This window comes from Python bivittatus, unplaced genomic scaffold, assembly GCF_059951505.1.
Source record: "Python bivittatus isolate LINGU-HERP-01145 unplaced genomic scaffold, Pbiv_v1 ctg000370_np1212, whole genome shotgun sequence".
NCBI classification, from domain to species: domain Eukaryota; kingdom Metazoa; phylum Chordata; class Lepidosauria; order Squamata; family Pythonidae; genus Python; species Python bivittatus.
In genome coordinates, this window is record NW_028277062.1 from 1,988,582 (window position 1) to 2,016,237 (window position 27,656).

Consider the following 27,656-nt stretch of genomic DNA (forward strand, 5'->3'; position numbering starts at 1 on the left):
GTTGTTGTTGTGGACTTAGCAAATGATGTGGTGGAAGAGGCAAGGAAGGGAAATGGGAGAAGGCACAGCTCACAGAGCTTCAGTTCCTGAAGGACCAGGCCCAGAAATCTTCGGGTCCATCTGCTGCCATCAACTTGCTCTTCACAGTCAAAAGAGAGAACGAAAGGAAGAGAAAAGAAGGGAAGAATGAAGCTGGAAAAGAAAGACAAGAGTAACATCAGAGTAGGCTGGAGAAGAATTCAGTGTTTTTTCTCCCATTTTTTCCCTATACTAGCAGCTTATTTTATTATAATGGAAAACAGTATTTTACCTACAGGACGCTGGGTAGAAGGAAAATATGTCAAACATCTCTTTTGATCCTATTACAAAGGTGGTGTTAGTGTCGCAACCAAACCAATCACCTTCCCTCCGTAAGTCACCATCTTCATCCACCTCAAAATCATATCGTCTTTGGGGTCATGGGGTCACTCAGCTGCCAGACTTTCTGGGATTTGGCCACGCTGTCAAATTTCATCAGAGGTGGAAAACCTCCCTTGCACCCATGCCACCCCAGAGTGGGGAACCTTCTTTCTTTTGAAGACCACCAGCCGATGGTGGGCCAGAAGTTCTATCCCGACAATAACCGCCCTGTGAAGTTGGATTGAGAGAGCACTGGACCCAAGTCATTGTCTGGGTCAGCACAACATCCAAAAGTATAAACCATGGTTTACAAACTGTGACAGTCACACATCGTGGCTTAGTCTGTGGTGTGAGTCAGCGTGACTCACTTTATTACTTTATTATACTTTATTTGTTTGTAAACTTTATTGTCATTGTACCTCATACAATGAAATTAAAGGCCATCCCCAGTGCACCTTATAAATATAAAAACACACATCCTTCACATTCTATTCACCATCGCACAACCCCTGATGTTACATTAATATTGCGCTACACAGTAGAGTTCAATATAGTTGCAGCTCTGGGATAAAAGCTGTTCTTCAGCCTATTTGTCCTTGTTTTTATTACCCTGTACCGTCTGCCAGATGGTCATAGTTCAAAAAAAGACTTCATTAACACTTCATTAGCTAACTCAAAGATCACAAAAGAGTGAACGAGGGTTAAAGTCCTCAAAGAGTAGACATCCACGCACATTCAAGGGCAATGGTGACTGATATGCACACTTTTGATATTATCAAAATGCATTTGTGTTGATATTCTTATTTTTGCATAGCTCCATAACAGCTGTTCTGCCTAGCCTTGCCCAAGCCATCTCCAACACTTCACTCTACACCAGGGGTGTCTATGGAGGTATTTGGGGCGGGGGAGAAGAATCCAAAAATCAAGGTGATAACCATGACTGCACAATCGAACTTGCTGTCTTGACTTTTTTGCCCTCCCCACAATGCACACTCCTCCTTTTGTTTTTCTGTAAAGTCCACTTGCATGTCTCTTTCAGGGAACCAAATGACTTTGGATGACACGATAGTTGCCCATCATTCAGACAGGCCTGAGAGTCCATCAGAAAGCTGACCATCCTTACAGTCCAGCCTCTTGGTTGTGTGTAGAACCGCGTGAGTGCCAATTTCAAACAATTTCAGTCCCAATTCAAACATTTCACCTTCAGGCTTCCTCAAAGGGAAGAAAGGAACCACATCGACAATAAGGACAGGTTTTCTAACTCTGTCTTTAGTCATAAGAACAGGCACAGCCTGCCAGAATAATGCCATTTCGTTATGGTAACATTACACCCCAGATTTGGTTGTAGATCCTGTGGTTAAACCTCCTTTTTAGTCCTGGCAATGATGGCTGAAAACTGGCTGCAGTTAACCACCATCTCATGGAAGACACGTGTTTTGTTATTTAGGTTATTTATAGACAGGAAGATATCAAAACTGTAGCATTAGCCCTAGAATAGGTGTAACACAACCCAAAAAACAGAGAAAACCCCAAAACAATTTTTCTCCAAAGGGCGGTCTAAATGCACCCCACTCCTGCTCTGGATGTTTTTTTAGTTTTGCCTCTTTGAAGTGGTTGGTGACTCAACAGGTCTTGACACAGAACCCCATATTAGGAGGTGGCCCAAAGCTGTAGCACAAAGAAAAAGATTTATGTTTGGACCAGCTCATGAACATGCAGTTTTCCTCTTGGATAGTCCTATCAGATGACAGCTTCCCTGGATGACTTGGCCACCACCCGTTCTTCACCACTGATAGAATAGCCAGTGATAGATTAGCTCTGGAGGCAACATGCCCCACTAGAGACAGATCCAACATTCAGCTGAGTAAACATGCAGACAACTAGGCCATGTGACCCCGTCTTTAGATGAAAGGGGCATATTTCAGGGTAAACTTGGCAGGAGTTTGACCAAGAAAAATGAGGGGGGCAGTAGATCTGAGATACGGCAAAGAGGAATTCACTATACTAGGGGAGAAGTCAAACCAGGGCAAGGCTTGATCCCAGAAAGGATGTGCCTTCATCACTCTGGAGAACAACACATTCCTAAGCATAATAGCTTTATCGAAGGAGGACTTTCTGAAGATGCTTCTAGTCTCTTCAGAGTAAGAACAACTGCTGGGTCACTTTATACAGAGATGACTTTGGTTGGGATAATTCCACACCACTAAAAGAAATTCCTCTGTATGCACAGAAAGCTATGATGTTGATGAGAAGAACTTAGTCCATTCACCATTGCTGATTTTCTTTTCCCATAGAAGAACCCCATTCATGCTCAGTTTGGCCAGGACTCGGTTTGACACATGGTTGTGGACTCTTTAATAAGAACCATAGACCATGATGCCACTTGGCCATCATTTGTGCACAAACATGATCTGGAAACCTCTTGGTTTGCTGTCCTCCATCAAAGTTGTCTTCATCTCATCCCCAGCTCAGGAGGGAGACCGACTTAAATCGCCTTTACCTGTGTCGGTGTCCCAGTGGGGTTTTCTCCCCTATTAGCTTGGAGGGGCAGGTAGTGACTGGGAACAAGGCAGTAAAGGACAGGGATTGAAAATAGGGACACATATTTTTCTGCCAACTTAAGGATGGGGAGAAGATTGCTTCAACTCCACAGCATGGAAAGGCCTTTAAATACGTTAACCAAACCCCCCTCAATTTAGAGCCTCCAGGAGCATTTGATAGCTGCCGAGACCCCAGAAAACCACAAAAAGAAGCAAGAATCCATAAATATTTCCAGGTCACACACTTTCAGGATCGATAATCTTAGGATTCCTGTCTTCCCCTGGGTCCTGGTTATCAGGAAAGGCTATTTTACTTTTAAATAGAGCCTGACCCACCTTCTAAATGAGCTTGGATAAATGAGAATCCTTTCAGGGAGATTTAAGGAGTTAATCTGTCCCTTGAGATCTTATTTTACCCAAGCCTTGATACTAGTGAGACTAAAATAACTCTCTCGCTCTCCCTCTCTCTCTCTCTGTAAAAGGGTCCCCATTCCACAACATTGGCTGTGCAGCAGAGAAGGCGGAGTGATAGCTACAATGCCTTCCAAACCAATAACCATAACTAGTTATCAAAACTTTAGAACCTAAGACTAACTCTGTTCGATCTGGCCAAGGTTCATCCTAGTTCAGGGTTGTTTTCTCATGGCCACCTACCAGATGCCTTCAGGGACCTGCCTGGTAGGAGATGGAGATGTTCCCCTGTCCTACCCCTGTCCCCCTGCAAGTGATATTTGGTGGCATCTGCTCCTACCCCAGAGGTAACATGGAGTCTTCTTCAAGAGTTCTAGCCTTTGATAGATTTGTCCTCCAAATATGCGTCTAATCCCCCTTTAAACCCCCCCCAAGAGAGTGACATCACCACAAAGTTAGTAATTTTGCATAAGGGCTCAGGATACATTGACCCCAGGACCATTCCTACATTTTGAGGAGTGGGGGGGGGAAGACCCCACATTGAGTATTTAACAGTCAATTATCAAGCACCAAGTCACTGAGGATAAGATTCCTGCTGCTGTAGAGCTTTCATATAAGGAAAATATATTTTTTAAACTGAGCTGCGATCGTTCTGCGCTCTTGGCAACAATACCTTCTGCTAGAATGTTTGTGTCTGTTTTATGAAGTCCGAGTCTGGCCTGTAGCCACCATATAGCCAGGCGCTCCCTGGATCTGACCCTACTTAGCTTTCTCAGATCAGCCAAGGTCAACTGACCCTGTTGTAATGTCTGTGCTCAACTCCTAGTGACCTCGGGACACATTCATGCAGTGTTCTTGGCCACAACAGGGAAATAATTCACTTTTTCAGATTTAGTTGTTAAAAGTTGGCATTACTTTTTCAGGAAGTGGTTCACCATTACTTTTTTTCAGGATTTTTTCATGATTCCAATCTACCTTGGACCCTTAGGGTTCTCCTCCCCAACCAGGCATTAATCTAACACTACTTAGCTTCCAAGTCCAGGCTGGGTTGGCCACGTCTTAAACCCTGCTGAGATTTCCCACCAATACCCGTTTCCAGTTGTGTAGAGAATGCAAACGGTATCAAAACGCCCTGCAAACTGTGCCAATTAATCAGCCACAATGCTTGCCAAGCTGGCTGTCTCTCCCACAGAGGGAAGAATTGCGAAAGGACCTGGCCGACCATGTCTTGGCTGGGAACCTCAGCAGGGTCAGACCCAGCAAATACGTGGGTGGGCGTGCGTGGGAGACCACTAAAGAATCCCAGGGCTCTAAATTGGGCAGTTGAAGAAAATCCCAGGATGTGACATTCTGGCAAATCATTTCTACACTTTTGCCCTGAAAACTGCATGGACATGTTTACAAAGTTAGTAGGAGTTACAACAACACAGAGTGTAACTTAATCCTGAGATCATTGTTTCTTGATTGTTGGGAAATGATTTAGCTGCTATTTCCAAAAGACATACTTTTCAGTAACCTCATTAACTGCAGGAAATAAAGTATTGTTCCAGTTTCTCTGATTTCCTAAGAATTCTGGCAACCACTATGAAATGTCACATTTAATAAAAGCATGTCTAAGAGCAATTAGGATCCCAGGTCCCCAAAATACTTTCCATGGAAGCCTTCCTCCATCTGGTATCCTCTGGATATCATGGGGTGCGCCAATTTACCTGATGGGCGCCTGAGAAGATCCCAATTGCTCTGGGAAACTTTGTTCATCTAATAAAAGGAAGTAAAAAAGAAGTCTTCTGAGTTCCCGTGGTATGCTAAGGCATAAGGGGGTTTGCTTGTGTGTAGTGAGACGCTATGGATTAATCAACCACCTATGATTAAAAATCATGATGTAGCACAATGTGTGAACCCAAACAGCCCAGGGGTAAGATTAACCTTACAGAAGAAAGCATACATTTGTAAAGTAGGAGACTCACACAAGAGCAGATGCTCCAGGATCCCTGTGGTGAAGGTCACTCTTCACCGCTGGAACACCTTCACCCACATCCCCTTGGCCAAGTGGGAACAAGGGTTAGGAGTCTTCTCAGAATTACAAGAATGGAAAGAGAGAGAGAAGACCTGAAAAAGGAAGGTTTGGTTGGTCGATGGGCTGATAAAGAGGCAAAAAACCAACAACCAAAACAGATGGAGAGGCATATGCAGACCAACACACGTATCAAAGGCAACAGACGTGGAAAGTTTCACAGAGGGTGGGCACCGCCATCTTGGGCCCTATTTGAAAAAGAACAACTCGCTAGCTCTTGTTATGTCAACACAGGTTGGAATAAGACAGGGGTTTTTTTTTCAGCTAAATGCCTTCCAGATGTGTGGGACACTACCTCCCATAACTGCCAAGTTAGAGAACTTTGCTATCTGGTTGGAGGGTAACAATTTTCAACCTAAGAGATTATTGCAGAGAAGGGATACACACTGGATAACTTCATTATATCGCCTCTGGGGTTTGAAGACAGTCAAAATACATACAGCCTTTGATCTGGAGAGAAAACTGATCCCCACCACAACCCACATTATCTGGAGGTTGAGTCATGGCAACCGGACTTCTTTTCTTTGGTTTGATACGTTTCACTGTTTGTCCAAGCAGCTCCTTCAGCTTCAGTCTAGAAAGAAGCTGCTCGGACAAGCAGTGAAACGTATCAAACGAAAAGAAGTCCAGTTGCCATGACTCAACCTCCAGATAATTCCACCTGGATGACTGAGAATCTTCATCCACACACCACCCACATTCTTTCTCCTCCTGGCAGGACAATGCCAGGTTTTCTGCCTAACACCTTTCCTGCACCTTATCCTTCCTCCGTTCTCTTATTGCCAACACTCCTAATTCCATCAATGGGCCCTCAAATCCACAAACGTCCCCCTTTCAAAAGGCCATCTTTCTCAATTCCTTTCCCTTCTGGTTCCATCACCCAGTCCAAGCAAAACACATTTCCCAACAGACGCACACAGAGATTAAATTTTTCGCAGCAGCAAAATGATGCTGGGTGCATGAAGCTACAAGGAAAAAGGCCAAGCGTGGACCAAACGTTGGGGCACGCAGAATAAAAAGTCACTGCCCGGTTCTTGGCCTCCCTCCACTGTTTGCTCAAGCTGCGAAAGAAACTGAAAACGGTTTCGGTCTCCCCGATAACCCCTTTTGCTTGCATAACCCACAACTCCTAGTTCTCAGATCCATCATGATCCTAGTCCAGAGCCAAACTACCAGGCTTGTTCTGCGACACATAACACACTCTCTTACCAAGTCTCAATGATTCCAAAAAACAAAGCAAAAAATCCACGTGCTCAAATCCAGGGGGAATTGTTCTTAGGAAACCGAACCAGAACGGCAAGGAAGGAAGGAAGGAAGGAAGCAACTCCGAGAAAAGGCAAAGGCCGAAAATCAGTGCCAGCTCCCTCCCATCCCCCGTTTGGGGGAGACTGGCTTGGAGAAAAGGGGGTTTGCTGAGCCTTTTGGGGCTTCTTCCCTCCCCTGGTTCTTCCTTGTGGGGCACAGGGTACGGGGCAGTGATGGCCACTGGATGTCTTTCTTGGATCCAAGGAGCAAAGTGGAGCAGTGGACTTGGGGGCTTACAAGCCTCCAGGCTGGCGTTTGTGGAGGAGGGGAAGCAGAGTGGGTTTTTTTTAAACCCATAATCCATGTTCCACGGTCCCTTAATAGCTAATCAGATTAGAAACTCATGGAGGGGGCAGGCAGACTGGACTGACCGGGCAGCAAGAGAGATGCAGCAACCCCACAGCCAGGGTGGCAGAGACACAGGAGGTCTAGATGGAGCAAGGGGATGGAGAGGAAGGAACGGGTTGACCCAGCGTGAGATGTTCAACACTTGCAAGGTGGCAGAACACAAGAGTGAGGGACGCAGAGCAGCAAGCGTGCAAAGCTAAGTATGGGGGACAAAGGAGGGGTGTGGAAGGGTGAAGAGATGCGATGGGAAGAGGGAAAGCGAGGAGAAAGAGTTCCACCAGGCCATTGGGGAAGATGGAGCCATGGGCTAAGAGGCAACTAAGTGGCCAAAGATTTTGAAAGCAAGCCCATTTGAGGAAACGCCGCTTGGGTACTTGTGCAGATCTGGACACAGCAAGCAAAGGAAACCTTGAAAGAAGAAGGTGCAAGATGACTCAGCAGAGATAGGAGTCACCCACTGTAAGTCCAAAATGCTGGTTTATTTGCATGACTGTCAGGTAACCAGAGGACACATGAAAAGGAGATCAAATTGGGCCAGCAGAGAAAAGGACTTCTGCAAACAAAGCAGGAGCGGAATCTGGAGCAGCCCATCTAGCAGGCACTTCAAAATCAGGCAGGGTCTGTTCCTCTTCTGCATACAGCCCAGCTGGGTTTGCAGAAGATTAATACTTCTGCAGAAGACTATTTTTGGAAGAAATCCATCTGTGGTTGAACAGCTTCCTCTATTACCTTTGTACTGGGGAGTGACGGCTCTGAGCAGCATCTTTGGCAGAACTTGGTTGGAAAGAAGTTGAGCTACGAAATGCACTGAAAATAGGAAGGTGCGATAGTGTAGGTAAGTGACATTTGCCCCCGAAACATCTGCAGATGCGAAAGCATGGGAATCTCATCATCTAAACCCAAGCTTCCCACACCGAACAGTGAGGATGACAAAAGGGAAAAACTGTTTCTATTCCAGCCTCCGAGATTCTGTTCTTCTTAACCTTCTTGGAGGTTAATGTAGCACAGAAGGAAGTGCAGGAAACAGACAAGGAAAACTGTACATGGTTAATGGCAATAAAGTCTACCATCATTTAACGTGTGCTTGTCAAATGAAAATGTGTATTTATTCAAAGACATCTCGGGCATATTTGCTCAAACGTGGTGTCATGCAAAGGGAGCTATTTGAGGGCAGCGTACACCCAGTTGGTATACAAAAATATACAAAGGCATGCAGGCAAGTTGCTGGAGCAGCAAGAAGACAGTGTGTGCATCTTGCAAATGCTTGCAAGGCGCAGGGGAGGGAGAAAGGAAGTAACCAGATGTCATGTACGACCTCTGAAAAACAACGGGGCCTTTAACTTTACATGTCCAAGAGATCTGAATCCCGCATCTAAGGATTTAAACCTCAGCCAGACTGTGCCAATAAGAGAGGAACTTAATTATTTTCCCTAAGGCCCCCGATTTTGACAGACCAGTTTCTCAAAAGGTATTTTGGAGGGGAACGCTTGGAAGCGTACATGTTGCAAAAAATAACAGTAATGCCAATGACAAGCGGGAGGGTGAACCCTTTGCTTAAAAATAACTCACAATTCCATTTATTTAGAAAATAAACTTTTTACAAAAATAATTAACTGTGCAAAAAAGAGAGAACCTATACAGCAAAGCCAGGTGCCTCTAAAACTGTGCATCCAGAAGAAAGCACTCCAAACGACGTCAGGATGCAGAGAAACATCAGGGAAAGAAGCACAGGTGGCTGTAGGAGAGCAGGAGACGGGTCCCAGGACTTCACACGAGAGAGCATCTCCCTTGGGAACGCTTGAATCTAGGCTCTATGGGAAGCAGCCTTCTTTCCCAGGATTTGTTCAGCAAACGGACGGAGAGACAGACCGCAGGAAGGAAGCAGGGAAATGCAAAGGGATGGGATGCAGAGATCCCGAGAAGTGGGTCCTACAAGGGTCTGGCAGCATCTCCTGTTGTGAAGAATTGTCAAAAGCGGACGCCTTTGCTGTCACTCCCATTTCTGACTCTGTGAGAGTGAAGCGGAGCGTTAAAATAAAACCAACTTCTGCACGACTGTTCTAGGCCTTATCTCAGGCAGTGTTTTAGATTCCTAGCCGCAGTCGATAACAAAGCTGGTGATGAAAGGCGTTCTCCTCAAACCACATCTATCCAGCGGAGAGCTGCAGACGAACAGCAAACTGGGTTGAAGAGACCGTTATCTCCACACACTTCCTCCTCTGCTGCTCCGAGGGTTGGAGGCCAATGAACCGGACAGCTTCTTCCCAGCCTTCCCAGCGGCGTGGGACTTCTCGCGCCCAAGTCCCAAGGCCCCTGTCCGCCGGCTGGGAGGGCCCTGAGGAAGGAATGAGAGAGGGCCTTGCTTGGGGTTAGGGCCCTTTGCTGTTTTCCCAACCCAGAAAAAGAGGAATTAGCTCTTCTCTTGCAAGTTTGACTGGCCTCACCTGAAGGGGAAACGTACCTCTTTCCTCATCGATTCGGTCAATTTGGGATCAAGGTTCCGGCGTGCTGGCAGACTCCCATTGCCTTTTGTTTCCGGACTGGATATGGAATCCCAAAATGCAGGAGGAGCCATCAGAGCAAATCCCAGCCCCTCTGGGCTCTACCCCCCTCTAAAAGCTGGAGCCGTCTCCTTCCTCCGCCCCACAGAGCCCAGGGGGACAAGGGCCTCACCCAGAACACCTTCGGCCTGAGCAGAGATCCTCTCCTTCCACCTTACCCGTTCTGGCCCAAACTGTGTAAGTATTTGTAGAGCTCTTCAATCGAGGGCACGGGCCTCCCTTTGGCCTGGTACTGTTTCAGAAGGCGCGAGACTGCAGCCACGTGCTTTGGAGACAGGATCCCTTCCTCATGGGCTGGGGAGGAAAAGAGAAAAGTCAGCCTAAGGCTCCAACCTTCGCCACCTGGGCACACACTAGAGACCTTCACCGCTCTTCCCAGAAGGAGCACGCACCAATACTCTGTTTGGAGGGGCTAACTGGTTCCAGGCTTAAACACACCGGTCCGGCTTTGGGCAGAGGGACTTTGGTTTTGTGGACAGCAGCGCTGCTGGGCGGCTGGATGCGAATTGTGTTGAAAGACGGCTGTGCCGGATCCCAGAGGGCTGTGGACTGTTCGTGGTAAGACTGCGAATTACCTGAGAAGACAGTCAAGGAATCTTCAGGTGGGAGGGACAACAGACCTAAATGTCATCAAGAATTTGGTGCAGCCACCAGACCAAATGTCCCTCTTCAGGCTGGCCATTACCCAAATCCACACGGTTCTTACCAGGCCAAGAATTCTGATCCATTGGCACCTGCCCGCACACACAGCAAAGGTTGGGGGATGATCAGGAGCTGCTAGAAGACAACCAGAGAGCTCCTGTCTTGGGGAAGGGAAGGAGGCTGGGCCAGTGCTTACCCATCTGTGTCCGATCTGTGGTATGTGGCGGGCTCTCCATGGAACACCCCTCCTGCTGTGGAGCACTGCTCTCAACTGTGGAACGGTCCAGAAGCTGGCAGGGCGGGGGTCGCAGTTGGATAAGAGTTAAGTTTGCATGCCCTGGCTTCCCCCGCCCCGCCCCACTCAAGGTCAATTATCAGAACCAAGGGGGGAAAAAAAAGCCAACGCTGTAAAGAAAAGTAATAAGCAATCCCACATTTAGGGTGGATAAAAGTTGGAGTTTCTAGGGAGAAAAGACAGCCTATTTTTGTCTTTTAGAACTTGCTCTATGATATGGTTTAGCCACTTTAAAGCCAACCTGTACGCAATAAACATGGGGTACCTTAACGCTAAACTGTAACCGATGTATTAAGCTCTTTGTGTTAAATATCTGGATTCCAAAGCCATGTTTTACTAAAGACACCTGGCAATTGGGCACAGCTTGTCATGACCTAGCAAAGCCCCACGGGTTCCCAGGCCTGAAGATGTTGGGTGTTCACAGGAGAGCATGACATCCCACGTACCATGACCTCATGGCACAGACGCCGTAATTATGTAAGTACATAATTGCATCATGTCTGCACTGATGTGGTGATGTCCGTGGCGTCACTCTGATTCACTGTAGCTTGTTCTTGACTAGGGAATTCTGGGAGTTGAAGTCCACGCATCTCAGTTCTAGACTTCTGCTACCCTTCCAGCCAGCTGGCCATCTGCGCCCTCCCACACACACGCTTCCCTTCCCTCGGGCTAGGAAAAGGACCCTTACCAGGCGCATGTAGTAATTTAAGTCAGGCAGTAGCCCTTGAGCGCCACTCTCCGCAGTGCTGGGCTGAGTGACCTCGCTTTCGTTTCCTGCCAGCTCAGGGCTGGAGTCCTCTCTCTCATCTGCGAAGGGGTGTTCTGCAAGGTTTTCTGGGTGGAAAATCAAACCTGAAAACGGAGAAGGGGAAGGAGGAAAGAAGAAGAAAGGACAGGCCCAGGTTTCAATCTCCATTCAGCTACAGGCTCAATTTCTGCTACGTTCGTCCATCTGTACATTCGCCGTGCCACACCCGAGATAAAATTTATACATGCCGTACAGCATTACAAGGAGCTCCTATGGAGATCACAATACTTTTTATTTATTTTTGTTTATTATTAATTTTATATGTTGCCCATCTCCCCCAGAGGGTGGCTCTGGGTGGCTAACAATTAAAAACCAAGACAATAAAAACAATAAAAATATAAATACCCCCTGATTAAATCACGATTAAATCACAAAATCACTTTTAAAGTAATTATTTTAAGAGAGGGGAGAAAGCTCGCTCGGTTGTCAAAGCTGCCCTCAGCTACTGCAGGCTTACGGGGCAAGGCAAGCCGATGCCGTGACAGACCAACCCCACCCTCACAGCGTTTCAACCAAGTAGGAAAACCCCGCAGAATTTCCCAGCCTTCCACCAGCAGCAGCCATAAGAGGCACCTGTATTTTCTTCTGTGCAGCAAGGTAACAGGTTTGCATCAGTATTTTTTCTCCCTTCCTGTGTGGGTCGGTGGTTGGTCTGCATGCGTGCATGGGGAGAGCAGTACAGGCACCCTTCTAGATCATGTGACCAGGAGAGAGGAGGGGGGCTCACAGTGGAGCAGCTGGGGACATTCCAAGTGGACACCCATCTTCCTCTGCTATAGAAGTGCACTGGGGGGAAATTCCCAGGAAAAAAATCCCCCCCGATTTTTCTCACTGCAGCCTCCAGCCAGATCCAGTCCATTTTCAAACTCTTTCCCTTGCCAGCTTCACCCCAGATTTGGTCCCAATCAGCTCAGGTGTCAGGGCATTATCCTGCTGACGTGTAGACTGAGTCCTGAGCCCCGCCTGTAACCTCTCTGCAACCTTTGCTTGGATTGGAAAGAATAAAAGGGCTGCCCTTTAGGCAGGTGAAAAACAGGCTGGCTGCCACCAGGTTGGGCAAGTCGAAGGGACAACATGTGACCGGCCACTACTGCCCCAGCTGCTTCTGCCAAAGCATTTTCAGCCGTTGCGAGGAAGGACTCCAGGCACACTTGCACACCTGATCCAGCAACAGTGGTGTCCACCTGAGGGTCCAGCTGCTGGAAGCCCTGCTGGCTGAGGAGGCTGGAATTGAGAATGTGGCTGAATTCGGAGGAGAGACGGCCCACGTCAGGCATCAGGGGAAGAAAATGCCGGGAAGGATCCTGCACAGACTTTTCAGAGCCTTCGGGAGCCCCCTGCAGTTTGCTCTGCTGGACGACGGGCTGAAGAGGCACTGCCTTGGCCCACGCCACCTCCTTGCAATCGCCAGCACCCTGATTGCTGCCGAGAGACTCCATCTTCTGGGTCTTCTTCAGCGGATCGCAAGGCTGCAGAAACTCCGGCTTGGAGGTGGGTTCTGGCTCAGAGGCAGCCTCCTAGAAGAGCAAGGAAAAAGGGAGAAAGAAAACGCCAGCTCAGGAAGAAACAGCCGAGCACTACTGAATGCGTTCTAAATAGGACACATTCCTGCCTGCTGGAAGGCAAGAAAAAACTTCCATTTTACAATATCTTGCTGCAGCCCTTCCTACAATAACCCCTCAAAGCAGGCCAGAATTATGACCTCCCCAGTGTGGTTAGAAAGGGAGGGCAAAGCTGAACAGGAAGGCCTCTCTCCATGAACTCAAGGTGCAGGGAAAACTCAAGCCAGAAATGCCCCATTTCCCAGCTCAGCTTCCCCAACTCACTTGCACCCCTTGCTAGAGTTAGAGGATTGGGGAACTTAAGGCTGTGCAAGAGAACAGCCATCCTTCAGGCTGGTACGAGGATGCCGGGCCTCACCTGCTGCTGGGCTTTGGGAGAAGGCTGTAGGGAAGCACTGCTGGCAGCAAAGAGGCGCAGAGCCTCGTTCCAGTGTGCCTGCATCATGGCCTGGAACTGGCTAACCATCTCTGCTCGCTGGGCCTCAAGCCGCCGATACTTGGCCTTCAGCTCCCGCAATTCCTCCTGCTGCTTGGAAGCCCTGAAAGGTGAGAAAGGGCGGGGGGGGGGGGGGAATCAGCTGGTCAAAATCAGCAAGACAATCGGCGGCAGCCGTGCTTTCGCATACCCCAAACAAAGCAGGTTTGATCCAGACAGATCCCTTCAGGAACCAGCATAAAACCATACAGGACAGTGGCCAAGCCTTGTAAAACTACCCCCAAAATTGCGCGCTCATCCTTCGTGTTTTTAAAGAACAGGCATTTTTGGCCTCAGACTCTTGAGAAGCTCCTTTCCCATGCGTCCATCCCTCCATATTCAGTAAAGAGCTTTTGCACCCCACTGGGAAGGGTACCTATGCTCGTAGTCCTGAACGAGGCGCTTCTGTCGCTCCTCCCTCTCCGCCAGGTCAGATCTGAACTGAGCAAGCTGTTTGCCCTGCTCTTTCTCGTGGTGGCTGCTTAGTTCCAACAGCTGCTTCCTGCAAAGGGGGGGGAAAAAGGAGGGGGGGCGGATTTTCCACAAAGCAAATGTCTCTTGCAGATCCCAGAAAGTAGCCACGAATGAGCCGTGAGAGAATCTATCTTCCATCTAAAAGAATCGGAATTTTTTTTCTCTGGAAATAAGGGTTGTTTTTCCTTACTCAAAACAAGATTTTAGATTTTGCCTAGCAAGCGACCTTTGATTGCACACTAGTATTATCTACGTTTCATCATCCAGGCCTAAAAGATAAAGGAGCTCATAGCAAGGGTTCCTTGTTAATTTCCCAAATGAGGTTTTTTTCCCCCCCAGCTGCGTTGTATCTTCTTAAACTGTAAACAACAGAGCATGGACTCCTTGTTTTTACTGATGTTTATGCATCTCTCAAAACCTTTCTGGGTAGAAAGGGGATAGGGCAGGGGATAAATACTTGAAATAAAGCTTTGAACCCCCCTCCACTCTTCTCTAAAGCCTTTAGATGAACCCCAAATTAACAGCAGCAAAGGGGCGGAAGGAATACATGCAGGAAAACAGCATCATAGCGTCATTCTGAATTCAGATGTTTTGAGCAACCATGTGTAGATTTTCTCCTTGAGCTGTTGGATAAGGAACAGCTCAGTTGCAGACTTAGGAACATCTGAGTGGTAAGAGGATAGGGGGAAAACAATAAATCATCCATTTGCTTTGATGAAGGAGCACGAGGCACCTCAGGTCCTGTCTTGGGAAATAAAAAGGGGTTTTGATCTGAAGCCAATCAGAGTGAGAGGCTAGCCAAACATCTGAACCTGGGAAAAAGCCTTCTCTTTAGAGCAAAATTCTCAACTGGACTTCCACGAGAAGTCGTGACTGAAAAAAATAAGCACTGCTTTTTGAATTCTGCACACTGCACAATGCTAGTGCTCATCGTGGAATTCTTACATACCACGACTAAGTTGCCAACCTGCTGCTTTGCTGCTGTTGTAAATGTCACAAGAAGTGGATTGTGTAGGTTAGAAGTGAATTGTATTGTGAAGTCATTTCTTGGCCATTTTTACGCAGGGGTTCCCCGAGACCTGAAAACTATTTCAAGGGTTCCTCCGGGGTGAAAAGGTTGAGAAAGGCTGCCTTAGAGCCTGGCATCATCCACCGTTATACTCAACACGTTTCTACTACCCTGTATCTAAAGAGGGGAGGGGGGCTTGTGGCTTTCTTTGCTGCTGAACCACAACTTGCAGCCACTCTACCCAACTAACAGCAAAAAACACTGCAAAGTTTTCTAGTCATGCCTGCAGCCGCCTCTTCCAATTCTGATGAAGAGCACGCCAAATTTAAGTTTTATAACAAAGGGTGCGCAGGGGAGAACTGCAGGCAGAAAGGCAGGAAAGAGCGACTTTGGGTACACCACCTAACCAATTCACAGATGGGACCACCTTGGCCCTGAGAGCCTGGAGTTTTGAAAAAGAAATAAGCACGCCTCTTAACGCTGCAAGGGGAGAAATGCACGAGAAGGCCCTAGTGAAAATAAGAGCAAGATTTGGGGCGGGGGGACCTTTCCAGGGAGACCATGGCCATCTCAGTTTCAAAAGGATATGAAACACCAGGCCAACCGAAGGAGCAGAGCAAAGAAACATCACGCGTGTTGGGAGGCCATGGCCCCTAGGGCAAAGAGTGCGATGGGCAAAGTCTTTCCACCTGTGTTGTTCTCGCATGGCACTCATTTGGCGTAAACCGTCCTCATGAACCTCCGCCAGGCGCTCCGTCACCCGCTGTTCCAACGCCACCTTCAGCTCCGACTCCAGCTTGACCTTCTGGGCCTCAAAACGTGCCTACAAAGAGACGGGGACAGGCAGGGAAGAACTACATTTATCTTCCATTCCCAGGATCCGACCTGCTCCCGCTCCTCAAGGCGTCCACAAAGGCCAATCTTGCTGGTTTCCAAGTGAAACCAAGAGCCCGTGAATTAAGGAGGTCTGAGCCCCAGGGCAAGGAGGGCAATGAGTTCCATCCAAGATCGGATGTTGGTCCCTCAGTGGCTGCAGCAAAATGGGGTGCTGAGGTCAAGGTGTCTTTCCCTCAGTAAAAATGCCTTCTCCCCTACAACGTAGCAGGAATTGGAGGGAAACACCCGAGGCTGATTTATTCCTCCCCTTCTCAGTCCCAAACCAGCATCCGTGCATGGTAGATTCCACCCAATTACCTTCACCAAACTCATTTCCACCTTCAGGGTGTCTCTCTCTCGGCGCACAGTCTCCAGCTCTCCCTGGAGTCCCTGCATCTCTGACTGCACCGTGGCCAAGACCCGTTGAGCATCCGCTGCCTTCTGAGCTTCCCGCTGGGCCACCATCTAGACAAGGACGGAAAGAAGCAGAGGACAAGATGGGGAGGCTGCTGGGGGGCTCTTCCTGCACCTATTTATGTCTGTCTTGAAAAAGAAAAGTGAGTTTTCTGTGGCCCAGAGTTAGTGTGACCCTGAGGGGCAACCCACGATGAAGCTCATTACTAAGCCTAAAAAGCATAATTTGAGAAAATATTGATTTCCACACATCTTGGAGAACGAGGTAACAGTGGCTTGTGGGTTTATCAATAGGGCACTAAATGCCACTGGAATTGCATCCTGAGAGAAGGTGTAACAGCCTGAATTTCAAGAGCACATAATTTCAGCAACATTTAATGCCAAAGCTGTCTGAGTCCCACCCAATGACAGAATTCAACATGAGGCCAATGCTGCCTTTTTTACTCAGATTTTAAATGTATAAAAGCCATCCAACAGCTGCAACAGCACACTTAACAGGAGCAGATTTTCCCTCATTGCTATACCTATTGAATCTTACATTCAGGGACACATTAAAGGCACAGGAACATGTTGGGTTAGGAAAGGAGGTGGCTGACCTAACTCTGTCTATATTCTTTGGTCTGTACTATAACTTATCTTTGTGCCTTTGCAGTTTTCCGGGCAAATTTTCAGATGAGTTTGCCATTGCCCTTTCCTTCTTCCAGGGCTGAGAGGGAGGGACTGGCCCAAGGTCTCCCAGCTGGCTTTGTGCCTAAGGCAGGACTCGAACTCACGGTCTCCCAGTTTCTAGCCTGGTGCTTTCACCTCTACACCAAAACTGGCTCTCCTGTACTACAAGCATCCCTGAAAACCACAAGTGGGATTACTTCAGATATTCAGGAGTTCCCTGACTTTGATCTAAGCGAGAGGAGAAGTTGCCTTGCCTTGCCACGCTGGGGGTGGGGGCTGGGGGGAGTCACTTCCAATAAAACAAAACCCTCTCCTTCCTTTTTCCTGCCCTGCTCCGTTTCAGGCTTGAAGACTGGAGGTAAGGCTGCCAAGGCCTGAACGACCCCAGTCACAAGGGCGACAGGCTATAGGTCGCAGGATCAGAGGCTATAGGTCAGGCCTGCAGAAGCACGTTGTGGATCGCCTCCCCAACCTCAAAGGCAGATCCATCGGTACGCCAATCTAACTGGCCTCCTGCACTCAAGGAGAAAACAGACCTTATGCAAACATTCCCCCTTTCAGAAGCGCTGGGCTACAGCTCCCAGTATCCCCAGCCAGCCCCTACCCAGGATAGTTGAGGGTGACAGTAATAGCTCACCTAGAAGTACCAAACACCAATCCACACCCACACCCACAACCTGGCATTATATTTTCACATTCTGTGCAGATCCCACAACCCAGCTCAGCCAATGAAGAGTGCTGTTCTCTTTAAGCAACTTCTTAAAAACTCCCAGGAAGCCATTTGAAGCTGCGCTGAGGAGGAGCTGTAAATCACAAACAGGCAAGCTCTTCCATTCAAAACTCCCCCTTGAACAGAAAATTCTAACAGTTCTCTGAATCCCTGAGGACTAGAAACTTTCCAAGGAGAGCTGAGACAAGGACCCTTAAAATATGAAAGGCAGCCACAGGACCCAAGAAATGGCTCTAATAATCCAGACTTGCAGTGGTTTGACTAACCAGTCTCTTCACCTTCAATTTATAAGCTAAAGCAATTTAAAAGGACAAGATGAGATCCGGCCACCCCACCACTCACTCTTTGGGAAGGTGGCTGTTTTCCGCCCACACAGAGAGCCCCCATCAGCTGCAACTCCTCCCAGGCCTGGAGCTCCATTGCAAAGCAGGCCTTTCCTGCGGCAGCCCAGGAGTTCATGTGTTCAGGGTGGGGCCATGGCAGCCTGGGCAGGAAAGGCCATCACCCTTTCAAATGGGTGGGCGTGGCCCCTGCTCCTCCTGGGAGCCGCTTTCCCCAGCTGCAGTGATAAAGGGAGGCAAGAGGATGGCTGAGAACAGGAGCAGGAATTAGGGAGTCTGTTCTGGAAGAAACTCAAGAGCACCGAGACAGCAGCAGAAGAAAGAAGGTGAGTGAAAAAGCTGCCGTGTTCGCAAGGTGATATTGAAAGAATGCAAGAAAAGAAGCTGATTCTGTGGTCTGTGGGCTTGCTCCCTAACCCCTTAGCTTTAGGATACTGACTTTCGCTTTACCAAAAGACCCAGAGGTCAGTGAGCCTACTTGGGAGTTGACCTAAGAGGGGGTTAACTCCGTACTGCACCCACCTAGAAGCAAGAGAAAAGGAGCAAGGAGGCCAAGCAAGCGACAAGCAGCGTGGGCTGAGTCCTTATGAACCAAAGCAAATTCCGACTTTGAAGGCAGCAACACCCAGACAAGGCAGACCGAGAAGAGACCCGCGCCCTCACCTTCTCCTTATCGAGATGTACGCGGCTCTCCTCCTGCACAGCCTGGTGCTGCTGTTCCAGCTGCCTCTCCCGCTGGGCCCAACTCCTTTGCTGCTCCTCCAGCGTCGCACGCAGGGTGTCCTGCTGGCGCCGTTCCAGATCCCACTCAGCTTCCAGGCTCTGCACACGGACACGCTCTGCGTCTAAGCTACGCAACAGACAGGCCTTCTCCTCCTCCTGGTGGGCAGAACGAGACTCAGCTTTGGGCAGCTGGTGCCCTGCCTTGGAGGATGAAAGGCTTATTCCTGGCTCTCAGAGTTTAGGCTTAACCAGGGTTTACTGAATAAACCATCACTGGCTGGGTTCACAGGACATGCCTAGGCCACTGGTTTACCAATTGCCACGGTTGTCTCCACCCCTCAGGCTAAACCTTTAATGCGAGCCAAAGCAGGCCACCCTCAAAATAAGCCCCCACCGTCCCCCCCGGGAGGCAGCTCTTACCAAGACCTCCTTCTCCTTGCAGCACTGGCTGGCCACCTGCTGTTCTCGGTTGAGGGCAGACAAGGCTTGCTGGAGGCGTCCTTCCATCTCTGCCACTTTCTAAAGAAGAAGACAACATGCATTGCTAGAGGAGGAGAGGCCCAGCTGGCGCTGAACGACCTCCAGGGCAGCTATGAAGAACAGAGGGGAGGATCGGTGGTCCCCCATGCTCAAGAGCAGGGGCTGATGGGAGGCATGACCGTCCAGCTCTGCCAAAGACCCACCTCTTTTTGCCTCCCCAGCGCCTGCTCGGCAGCCTCCTTCTCGGTCTGCAGTCTGCGCAGAGCCGCCGTCCGCTCGGCCTCGTGCTGGTTCCAGCCTTCCACCACTTTGGCCAGAGTCTGAAGAGGGAAGAAAGGGAGATCCAGTTAAAAACAAACCACTGGCCATTTTTCTCACCTCCTGGGAAAGCCTGACACCAGGCTTTCTTCCAGGGAAGAGAGACTGTGCCTCTCATCATCCCCAGATAGCACAGCCCATCTGGGGCAGATGGGAGATATAATCCAAAGCTGAGGAAGACATTCTGAAGGTTCCTGAACTAGAAGGGGTTCCTGGGTCTGAAAGATAACGTTCTGGCACTGATAACCAGCGATGGTGTAAGCTAGCTTGCTAAAGGCACGCAAGCAATCAGCCGTTCAGGGACTTCCCGAACACCGGGAGGACCTGAGATCGAAAGTAAGGCAGGGGCTGGGAGTGAGCAGACAGCCTAGCTCCTGCTGAAGCAGAGGAGGTGCTGCTGGAAAGACAGAGAGGCTAAAGGGAGCCTGGTTTTGGGAACAGCCCAGGGATAATGGGGCAACGTTACTGGAAACGGCCCAGTTTTCAGAGGCAGGACTCACACCACAGACCAAGGCAGTGTTTTTCAAACTTGGCAACTTTAAGATGGGTGGACTTCAACTCCCAGAATTCCCTAGCCAGCCAAGCTGGCTGGGGAATTCTGGAGGTTGAAGTCCACCCATCTTAAAGTCGTCAAGGTTGAGAAACACTGGCTTATTCACTCATCCATGAATAAACTCAGCCGTAGCATCATGTGTGAATCCAGGCCTAGGCAGGCAAGTGAGAGATTCAAGGAAAGGAAAGGCTCTATGAAATTGCTCCCTTAGCCGCCCAACGTTAAGCCAAGGTTTGCTGAAGAACCCTTGGCTAAGCCGAACCACAGACCACAATCCGCTCAGCAAAACGTCATGGGGAAATTCAGGCCAGGCTCCCCGTGGCTCTCATGCAGGTCTTTTTCTCAACTTGCCTCCCCCTTGCCCCAGCTGAGGACTCACCTTATCCAGCTGCTGTATCATGCTGTCTTTCTTCTTGTCGGCCGAGACGACCACCGCCAGCTGCTGCTGCAACTCCAGGATGCGGCTCTGGAGGGTCTGGATGTGCCGCTCGCAATGCTGAGAAGGACAGGAGAGGGAGATGGTCAGACATGCAGCAGGATGGAAAGAGCCGAGGGAGGCAGGAAGGAATTCCGCTAGGAGTGGCCGTGGCACGTGGCTTCAAACACCACCTCTGACGCTCTGCTCAAGTCACCCTGCAACTATCAGGGATAGAAACATGGTTTTTTTTAAAAAAAAGAGCTCTGTAGATTTTCAAGGCTTCTGTTTCTGAGTATGGGGGTCCAGGAAAGCCACATGCATGTTCAGGGGCATGGCGACATCATTAGGCAAATGAGGCCAAAGTGAGATTTTTCTTGCCAGGTTCACATGAACAACTCACTCACAGCTGCTGGTGCCACCAATGTCTTTGTGGTTGTGTGGCTGGGGGGGGGGGGGTTCAATTGCTTTTAATATACCCATGGCTCCCTGGAAGTATTTTTCTTGAAGGTGCTAGAACAAAACTACTGTCGGCTGATGTGGGTCTTCCGGGCTGTGTGGCCGTGTTCTGGAAGTTTTGGTTCCTAACATTTCACCAGCATCTGTGACCGGCGTCTTCAGAGAGCAGGAGCACAGACAGGAGCAGTTCTCTCTGTGCCCCTGTCCTCTGAACTGCTCCTGTCTGTGCTCCTGTCCTCTGAAGATGCCAGTCACAGATGCTGGCGAAACGTTAGGAACACGGCCCCACAGCCCGGAAGACCCACATCAGCCATCGTATTCCGGCTATGAAAGCCTCTGACAATACACAAAACTATTGTCGCTCATCAACTGGGTTTCAGCGTGGAAACTTTAGAGAGACTGGGGCTGGGGGAAATGTAACCCTCCTGATCCTCCTTGAGCACTTTTGGTACCATCAGCCAAAACACTTCTGGAAGACTGGCAGCGAGAGCCTGCAGCTTCCTTCAGGGCCCCTAACAGCACCAGAGAAGGCAAGCTGGATTCTAATAGGCTTACAGGGCTAAATGGAGCCCAGGGAGGGGCTGGCTGGCTGGCTCTCCACCTACCCCAGCAAGCAGCTTAAAGCTGCACAAGGTTAGGGCCAGTTCAGTGCCACGTGGGCAGTGGCTGTAGAATGCTGGTGCCACCTCCTGGAATCCTGCTCTGCCTATCCCCAGCCTCGTATTACCTACACTTTGAAAAGTAACGGGACCTACAGGGGGAAGAATGTGCAACAAGGAAACTGAGATTCTGTAGGTCTGAGAACAAAAGTCGAGAGACTGAATGCAAGCTGAGCTAAGACGCCTATAAGCATAACTGGGGTCGTTTTACGGGAATGTGCTGGGATATGAATTGCAAATAAATAAAAATGAGCACGTTGGACCAGAAGGCTGTGGTCTGATGCAACAAAGCATTTGCATGCAATAAGGAGCATCTTGACTCTCTGAGGGCACTCAAGTAAGCACTCTTGAGCTTATCAGCATAAAAGAAATCAGTGGGTCTTCAAAAAGTCAGCCCACCCACCGCTTAAAGAGCAGTAAGAAGGTAATTTTTTCTACACTAGTGCAGTCTTGTGAAATGAGCAAAAACCCCACCCCACACTAACCAAGCTGGGGCAAATATTTTCCAGGTTACCTATTCCTGAATCAAAGGTTAAAAATCAGGAGTCTGGTGGCACCTTTTTAGACTAATCAATGTTATGAAAAGGCATAAGGTGATTTTGGCTACCCTAAACTAATACGGCTCCTCCATTACGATGAATCAAAGGTGGTGTTCTTGTGCAGAACAGTGCGCGTTTTGTGCAACAACATACACACACACACATCTCATGAGAGAAACAGCCAGGTTTTGCAACTTCCATTATGAAGCTCACCTTTGGGATGAGGACACAGAAAGGAGATAAACCGCCTTATAGATCTTTGGGGGTTCTGCTCAGGGACTGGGTAGCCTGAAATCACTGCTGTTATGTTTACAAATGTCTCTCTGCAGCATTACGGGCTGTTATTACAAGTGGTCACATTTTAATGCCAATTTCCACATAAGACCTCAAATTCTTCATTTCTAAGCAAATGACTAATCTTGGTTTTGCGTGTGCAATATTAAGAGGAAGGAAAAGAACTAAGCAGGCGGGTGTCAGAATATTATTTTCCCCCTGGGGAAGTCAAGCTTTTTCGATTCTTTCGAAAAAGTTTGTATTCCCCCAACAACTCTTTGGGGGCTCCCTAATTCCTGGCTATTTTCTCATGGTGGTTAAGGCACTGTCTGCAACATCTTCTCTTTTTCTGGCATGCTCAACATTGGAGCTGCGGGGAGCAAGAAAGGATTAAGCGTTGCTCCCAGGCAGTTTGCTCAATTTGGCTAGACTACTTTCCTCATTTTCCACAGAAGGAGAAGAAATTCTTCCCCTACTGCAAGTGGAAGGGGGGGAGCCAGTGACCAGAAGGTCATTCGAGGCCACTCTACCAGCTGAGTCAAGGAGCTTTGCGTAATGTCAAAATCACATGACCTCCCCTAAGCCGTCCCGGTCCATCCTTCAAGAAAGCTTTGGCTGGCAATGCAAAGCAATTCTTGTAGCATTTAGGAAGGGCTCTGGGGAGATGTGGGAGAGGAGAGGCTGCTGGGTGAGCAGAACCTCTCACCTAAAAAAGACCTCAGGGGGTTGTGTTTAGGGCAAACAAGGTGCCCCAAGCCACTCTAGTCATTCTCAAGGCCAGCGAGGACAGCATCTGACTCTGGGGATCGTGGCCTCGCCACCTCATGCCCTTGCTTACCCACCATCCTTTGCAACCCTCCAGCAGTCCCCTCGCCCAACTCACTCTCCGCCGGGCCTGCTCTTTCTCCAAAGTGTCTTTTAGCAAGTGGGGATCCAGGTGGGAGAGCTGCTCATGGAAGTGACCCAGGTGTAGGCTGGTGTAGCGGGGGAACAGCTCCTCAAAGCCCGTCAGAGATCCCGGAGGAGAGACTTCGTGCAGAGGACGAGCGCTAAACAAACCCAAGAGAAGCGTCTTAGCAAGGAATGATGATGGTGGCTGGGAAGCACAGGATAAAGATGGACCTTCCAAGCTTCCAGCATCTTGATCTTGAATACCAACCCTGAATTCTTGGCCTGGATGAAACCCCTCCCAGCCACCATGAGGGTTGCCATCCTCAGATGCCTTCGCGTCTGCTCACCAAATACAACTGCCAGCCCGGCAATTACACATCTGGCAGAGGCTGCCCGGTGATACAGTTCCTCTGCTGGGGCTAGACTCACACATAGTACTAAGCCAAAATGTGGCTGGTTCGGATGTGGCTGAAAAACGAACCCAACCAGTGTGGTTTGGGATCCACGACTGACGTTAAGCATCCTGTGTAAAGCCACACCAGGTGGCAAGACTTAGCTGAGGCTGATCTCCAAATGGGTGTGGGCAGGGAGGGGGTCCAAAAAAGTCAAGATGGCGCCACAACCGTGGGATCGAAGCCCTGCCCCTTTATACGTGCATTGGGGAGCTCTGATCCCACAGTTGTGAGGCCATCTTGACTTTTTGACCCCCACCTCAGAAGCTAATCAGGGTCAGTGGGAAACCAAAAAATACCCCTCAGAAAAGGAAGGGCAAGCTGCTTCCATAAAACTGCACAGATGCAATCTCCCAAAGCTGCCATCTTTGCCTTGCTTACAGTGTGCTAGGTTAAACCACAAGGCAGTGTTGTCCAAACTTGGCCACTTTAAGATGCGTGGACTTCAACTCCCAGAATTCCCCAGCCAGCCCTGCTGGCTGGGGAATTCTGGGAGTTGAAGTCCACGCATCTTAAAGTGGCCAAGTTTGGACAACACTGCCATAAGGCTTCCTAAACCACTCATGACTTAACATGCCATGGGAACCAAGCCCGGGCCTTTGGTACAAATTCAGCTGCAGCTTTTGAATGTGCCAACCGTTCTGCCAGAGGGGCGGGGCGGGGCGGGGCGGGTCTTTCTTATTCATTAGTCACTGTGAGCAAACTCAGGTCACTTGCTGTGTCAAAGGGAACCAGAGAGAAAGATTTTCAAATCTTCGGTTGCTTTTTAGGCCCAGAAAATGCCAAATTCTTTCTCCGCTAAGGATCAGCCCCACTAGGTAGACCAGACCAGGAAATTAACTCCACAGGAAGGCCAAAACTACTTTTACTGAGATTGGCTGCAATACAGGTAGTAACAGGGTTAACGACTGCCTTGTTTAGCAACCATTTGAACTTACAACAGCATTGAAAAAGTAGGTTTACAACAGGTCCAAACTTAACAATGGTCACAGCGTCCCACAGTCACGTGATCACCATTTGCTGCCTTCGCAGCCAGCTTCCAACAAGCAAAGTTAATGGGGAAGCCAGCAGCAAGATGCAAGTTGCGGTCATGTGATGTCACACTTAACGACCGTGGGTTATTTGCTTAACAGCCACAGCAGAACTGACGTAAGTTGGGTGCAATCATGTGATGTTTCACTTAATGACCACATCACTTAGCGACAGAGTTACCAGTCCCAATTGCGGTTGTTAAGAGAGGGCTACCTGTAACAGCATCTTGCAAGTATTTGTGCTGGACCTCCTCTTCCTCCTCCTCACCATCGTGAATCAGGGAAATATCTGAGTTGTTTCCAATTGTTATCATGATGCTCTGGGCTTAAAAAATGTTTCAGCCCCTTTTAGGTAATGGCTCCTGCTTATTTCCACCCAGGTTATCTTCCTTATTCTCTACACTAAGAGACCACCTACTCCACTGAGATCATCTTACTTGAGCAGAGCAGCCGTGCTGTCACTCTCAAAGGAGTCATCATCTTTCCGCTCCAAGGTCTCCAGTGTGACAGCGGGACCTCCTGCAAAAGACAGGAAAAGGAGCAGCTGAAAGCAGGCACGGCTTTCAGGTATACTTCCCCTACAACTCTCACCAGAGCAGGAGAGGAGTGCAAGATCAAAGACTTAAGGGATCCTATTGCAACTGAGTACTGTCCTCCCCTCCCAATTTTAGCATCAAACAGAACTTCACTTAGGAAAGTCCCTCTGGGGGTGAAGCATGAGGTTCTCCCAGGTTTTTTTTTTTTTTACCATCGCAAGGGAACAGAACCCTAGAGTTAGTGGCCCTTGGATCCCATAAAGCAAATTAAGAGCTAAAGGAAATGCATTCCTAACCGTTGAGAATTCAGTTCACTCAACAGACTGCAAGCTGTATGTGAGACAGTTGGTTAAAGATTATTACACATGCCGAGGCATTTGAAATTGGGTTTCCCTAATCATTTTGTCCCTTATAGAAGAAAAGCTTTGGATTTGATGGGGTGTTTACTGTATTCAGCTTTTAATGATTGAGTGCTGTACTTTTGTTAATGCATTTCAGCCTCCCCTGGCCTGGTGCCTTCTAATATGTTGGGCTACAGCCCCATCACCCTGGCTGGGGGATGAAGGGTATCACAGTCCAATTCATGGGAAGAGCATTACATTGAGAAACCCTGTTTTGTGAAGTATACCTCTCTTAGAAAATACCTGTTGTCAGGCAGCCATAGAAATGGAACAAGAAAGGGTTTTTATTATTTGTTTCTTAATTTCCCATTGCAGCCAAGCCAAGCCATCTCCCTTTCCTGCTCTCACCATGCACATCTCTGGATCCCCGCAGCATACTCTGTAGGTGGCACCGCACATTCTCCATCTCCGAAATATGGCGGGACTCAGTCACGGCACCCTACAAGAGGGGAAGAGACTTGGCATTGAGCCTTCCTGCAATCTGGCTGTTGCCTTCCTAGGAGTCATTTTCTTAAGGAGCAGGCCTTACCTGCCTAAATGCGCTGGCCTCCACGCTGGCCGAAAGCCGATGGCTCAGCTCCTCCGCTAGAGTGTCCAGATCGACGTCGGCCTCCATGGCTTTCCTGGCCAGGGCTGAGCCATGCTGACTCTCCAGGCGAGAACGGGCCTGGGCCTCAGCCTGTCGGCTCTGGTGAAGGGAGGCGTAGAGCTGGGTGGTCACTTTGGAGGTATATGGGGTAGTCAACTGAGAACTGGGCACCTGCTGCCCTGGGGTGGGGGGGTCTGACGCTGGCAGCAGCTCCATGTCGCTCAAGAGATCGTCGCTCCGGAGGGAAGAGCTCAGAGCCCGGCCGATGCTCTTCTCGGCCATGGTCCCAGGGTTCTAAAGGAAGGGCAGTGGCCAGTGCAAGCATTCTGTGTTCAGAAGGCCAGAGCTTCTGTCATAATAGATCACCAAACACCTGCGGGCAGCACGTTTGGGCAGGGCGGCAAAGAGAGGCTGGAGCCAGCAGGAAAGTAGGGGGCACAGCTAGCTCCCCAAGCCGGTCCTAGAAAAGGAAAAAGAGAGCTTGAAATTCAGAGCGCAAAGGAAGAAAGTGGGCAGACGGATCCTGCCTTCCCCTGGATGTTTTTAAAGCGATTAATCAGATCTGTAGGGGGACCTCAAGGACTGACACGGCAGCTGATTTTTATCCCCAGCCCCAGGAACGCAGGCCGGCGCGTCGGCTTGGGGGCCCTGAAGCCTCCGGCAGAATCGGCCAGCCGGGGGGGGGCGGTAATTAAGCCACTGCCCCCGTGGTGAGGGCTCCTCTTCTTCATTTACTCTCAGGTTCCTCCTCAGCCTGGCACAGCATCACCCAGCCAACCTTGAAAAGCTCAGCTGGGGTGCAGGGGGGAGAGGATGGGAGACCACTAGGAAATCCCAGGACGGGAGGCTAAAAGCTGAGAAAAAGAACCAAGTAACAGAGCAGTTGGTGTGATTGCCTCCCCCAACCCTGCTCTGGGCTCCAAGAAGCCTTCCTGTTTACTCCGTCCCTCCTCAGAGCCTCCCCCCTGCACCCTTTGACCCCCCTTGGCTGTCCCACCATGTTGGACTCCAACTCCCATCATCCTCGGCGAGCTCGGCCACGCTGCCTGGGAGGCAATGAGAGTTGGAGTCCTGCACATCTGGAGGGCGCCAACGCGGAGGAGGTCCTGCCGCAGGCCTCTCCCCCACCCCTGAGGTAAACCGCGCTCCCTCCCCACCTGCAGGAGCCCCTTCTTGGGGTTCGGGCGCCTCCTCCCCGTTATTTTAGCGCCCCCGCCTTGGGTCCTCGCCTTCAGCCCCACTTTGCTCCCCCGCCAGGCTCTAGGCCGCCGCGCCGGTTCTCGCAGGGGCCCCCACTTTGCTCCCTCTTCCCCGCGCACCGCCCAGCAAGGCCTCAGGGCGGGAGCGGGGTGAAGCCGACACCGCCATTTTCCTTTCGGGCAAGTCCTCCCGCCGTGTGGGCAG

General features: G+C 49.5%; 1 protein-coding gene across 2 annotated transcripts; it reads right to left on the reverse strand.

The window, feature by feature from the left end:
• Window positions 1–8,245: 8,245 nt before the first annotated feature.
• CNTROB (centrobin, centriole duplication and spindle assembly protein) lies at window positions 8,246–27,649 on the reverse strand. Of its 2 annotated transcripts, none has more exons than XM_025165721.2 (20): window positions 27,410–27,649; window positions 26,193–26,712; window positions 26,012–26,102; window positions 25,164–25,245; window positions 23,236–23,401; window positions 20,387–20,503; window positions 19,340–19,456; window positions 19,077–19,175; window positions 18,597–18,812; window positions 16,098–16,244; window positions 15,593–15,726; window positions 13,797–13,922; window positions 13,304–13,484; window positions 12,543–12,900; window positions 11,264–11,427; window positions 10,477–10,570; window positions 10,031–10,213; window positions 9,797–9,932; window positions 9,522–9,617; window positions 8,246–9,412 (listed from the first exon to the last, which is right to left on the reverse strand). In XM_025165721.2, exons 2-20 carry the CDS (start codon window positions 26,532–26,534, stop codon window positions 9,214–9,216), a joined length of 3,048 nt encoding a protein of 1,015 aa, XP_025021489.1. In that variant the 5' UTR covers window positions 26,535–26,712; window positions 27,410–27,649; the 3' UTR covers window positions 8,246–9,213. The 2 variants fall into 2 exon arrangements, with proteins under 2 accessions (XP_025021489.1, XP_007426749.1); XM_007426687.4 differs by having other exon boundaries at window positions 8,248–9,412; window positions 9,539–9,617.
• Window positions 27,650–27,656: the final 7 nt, after the last annotated feature.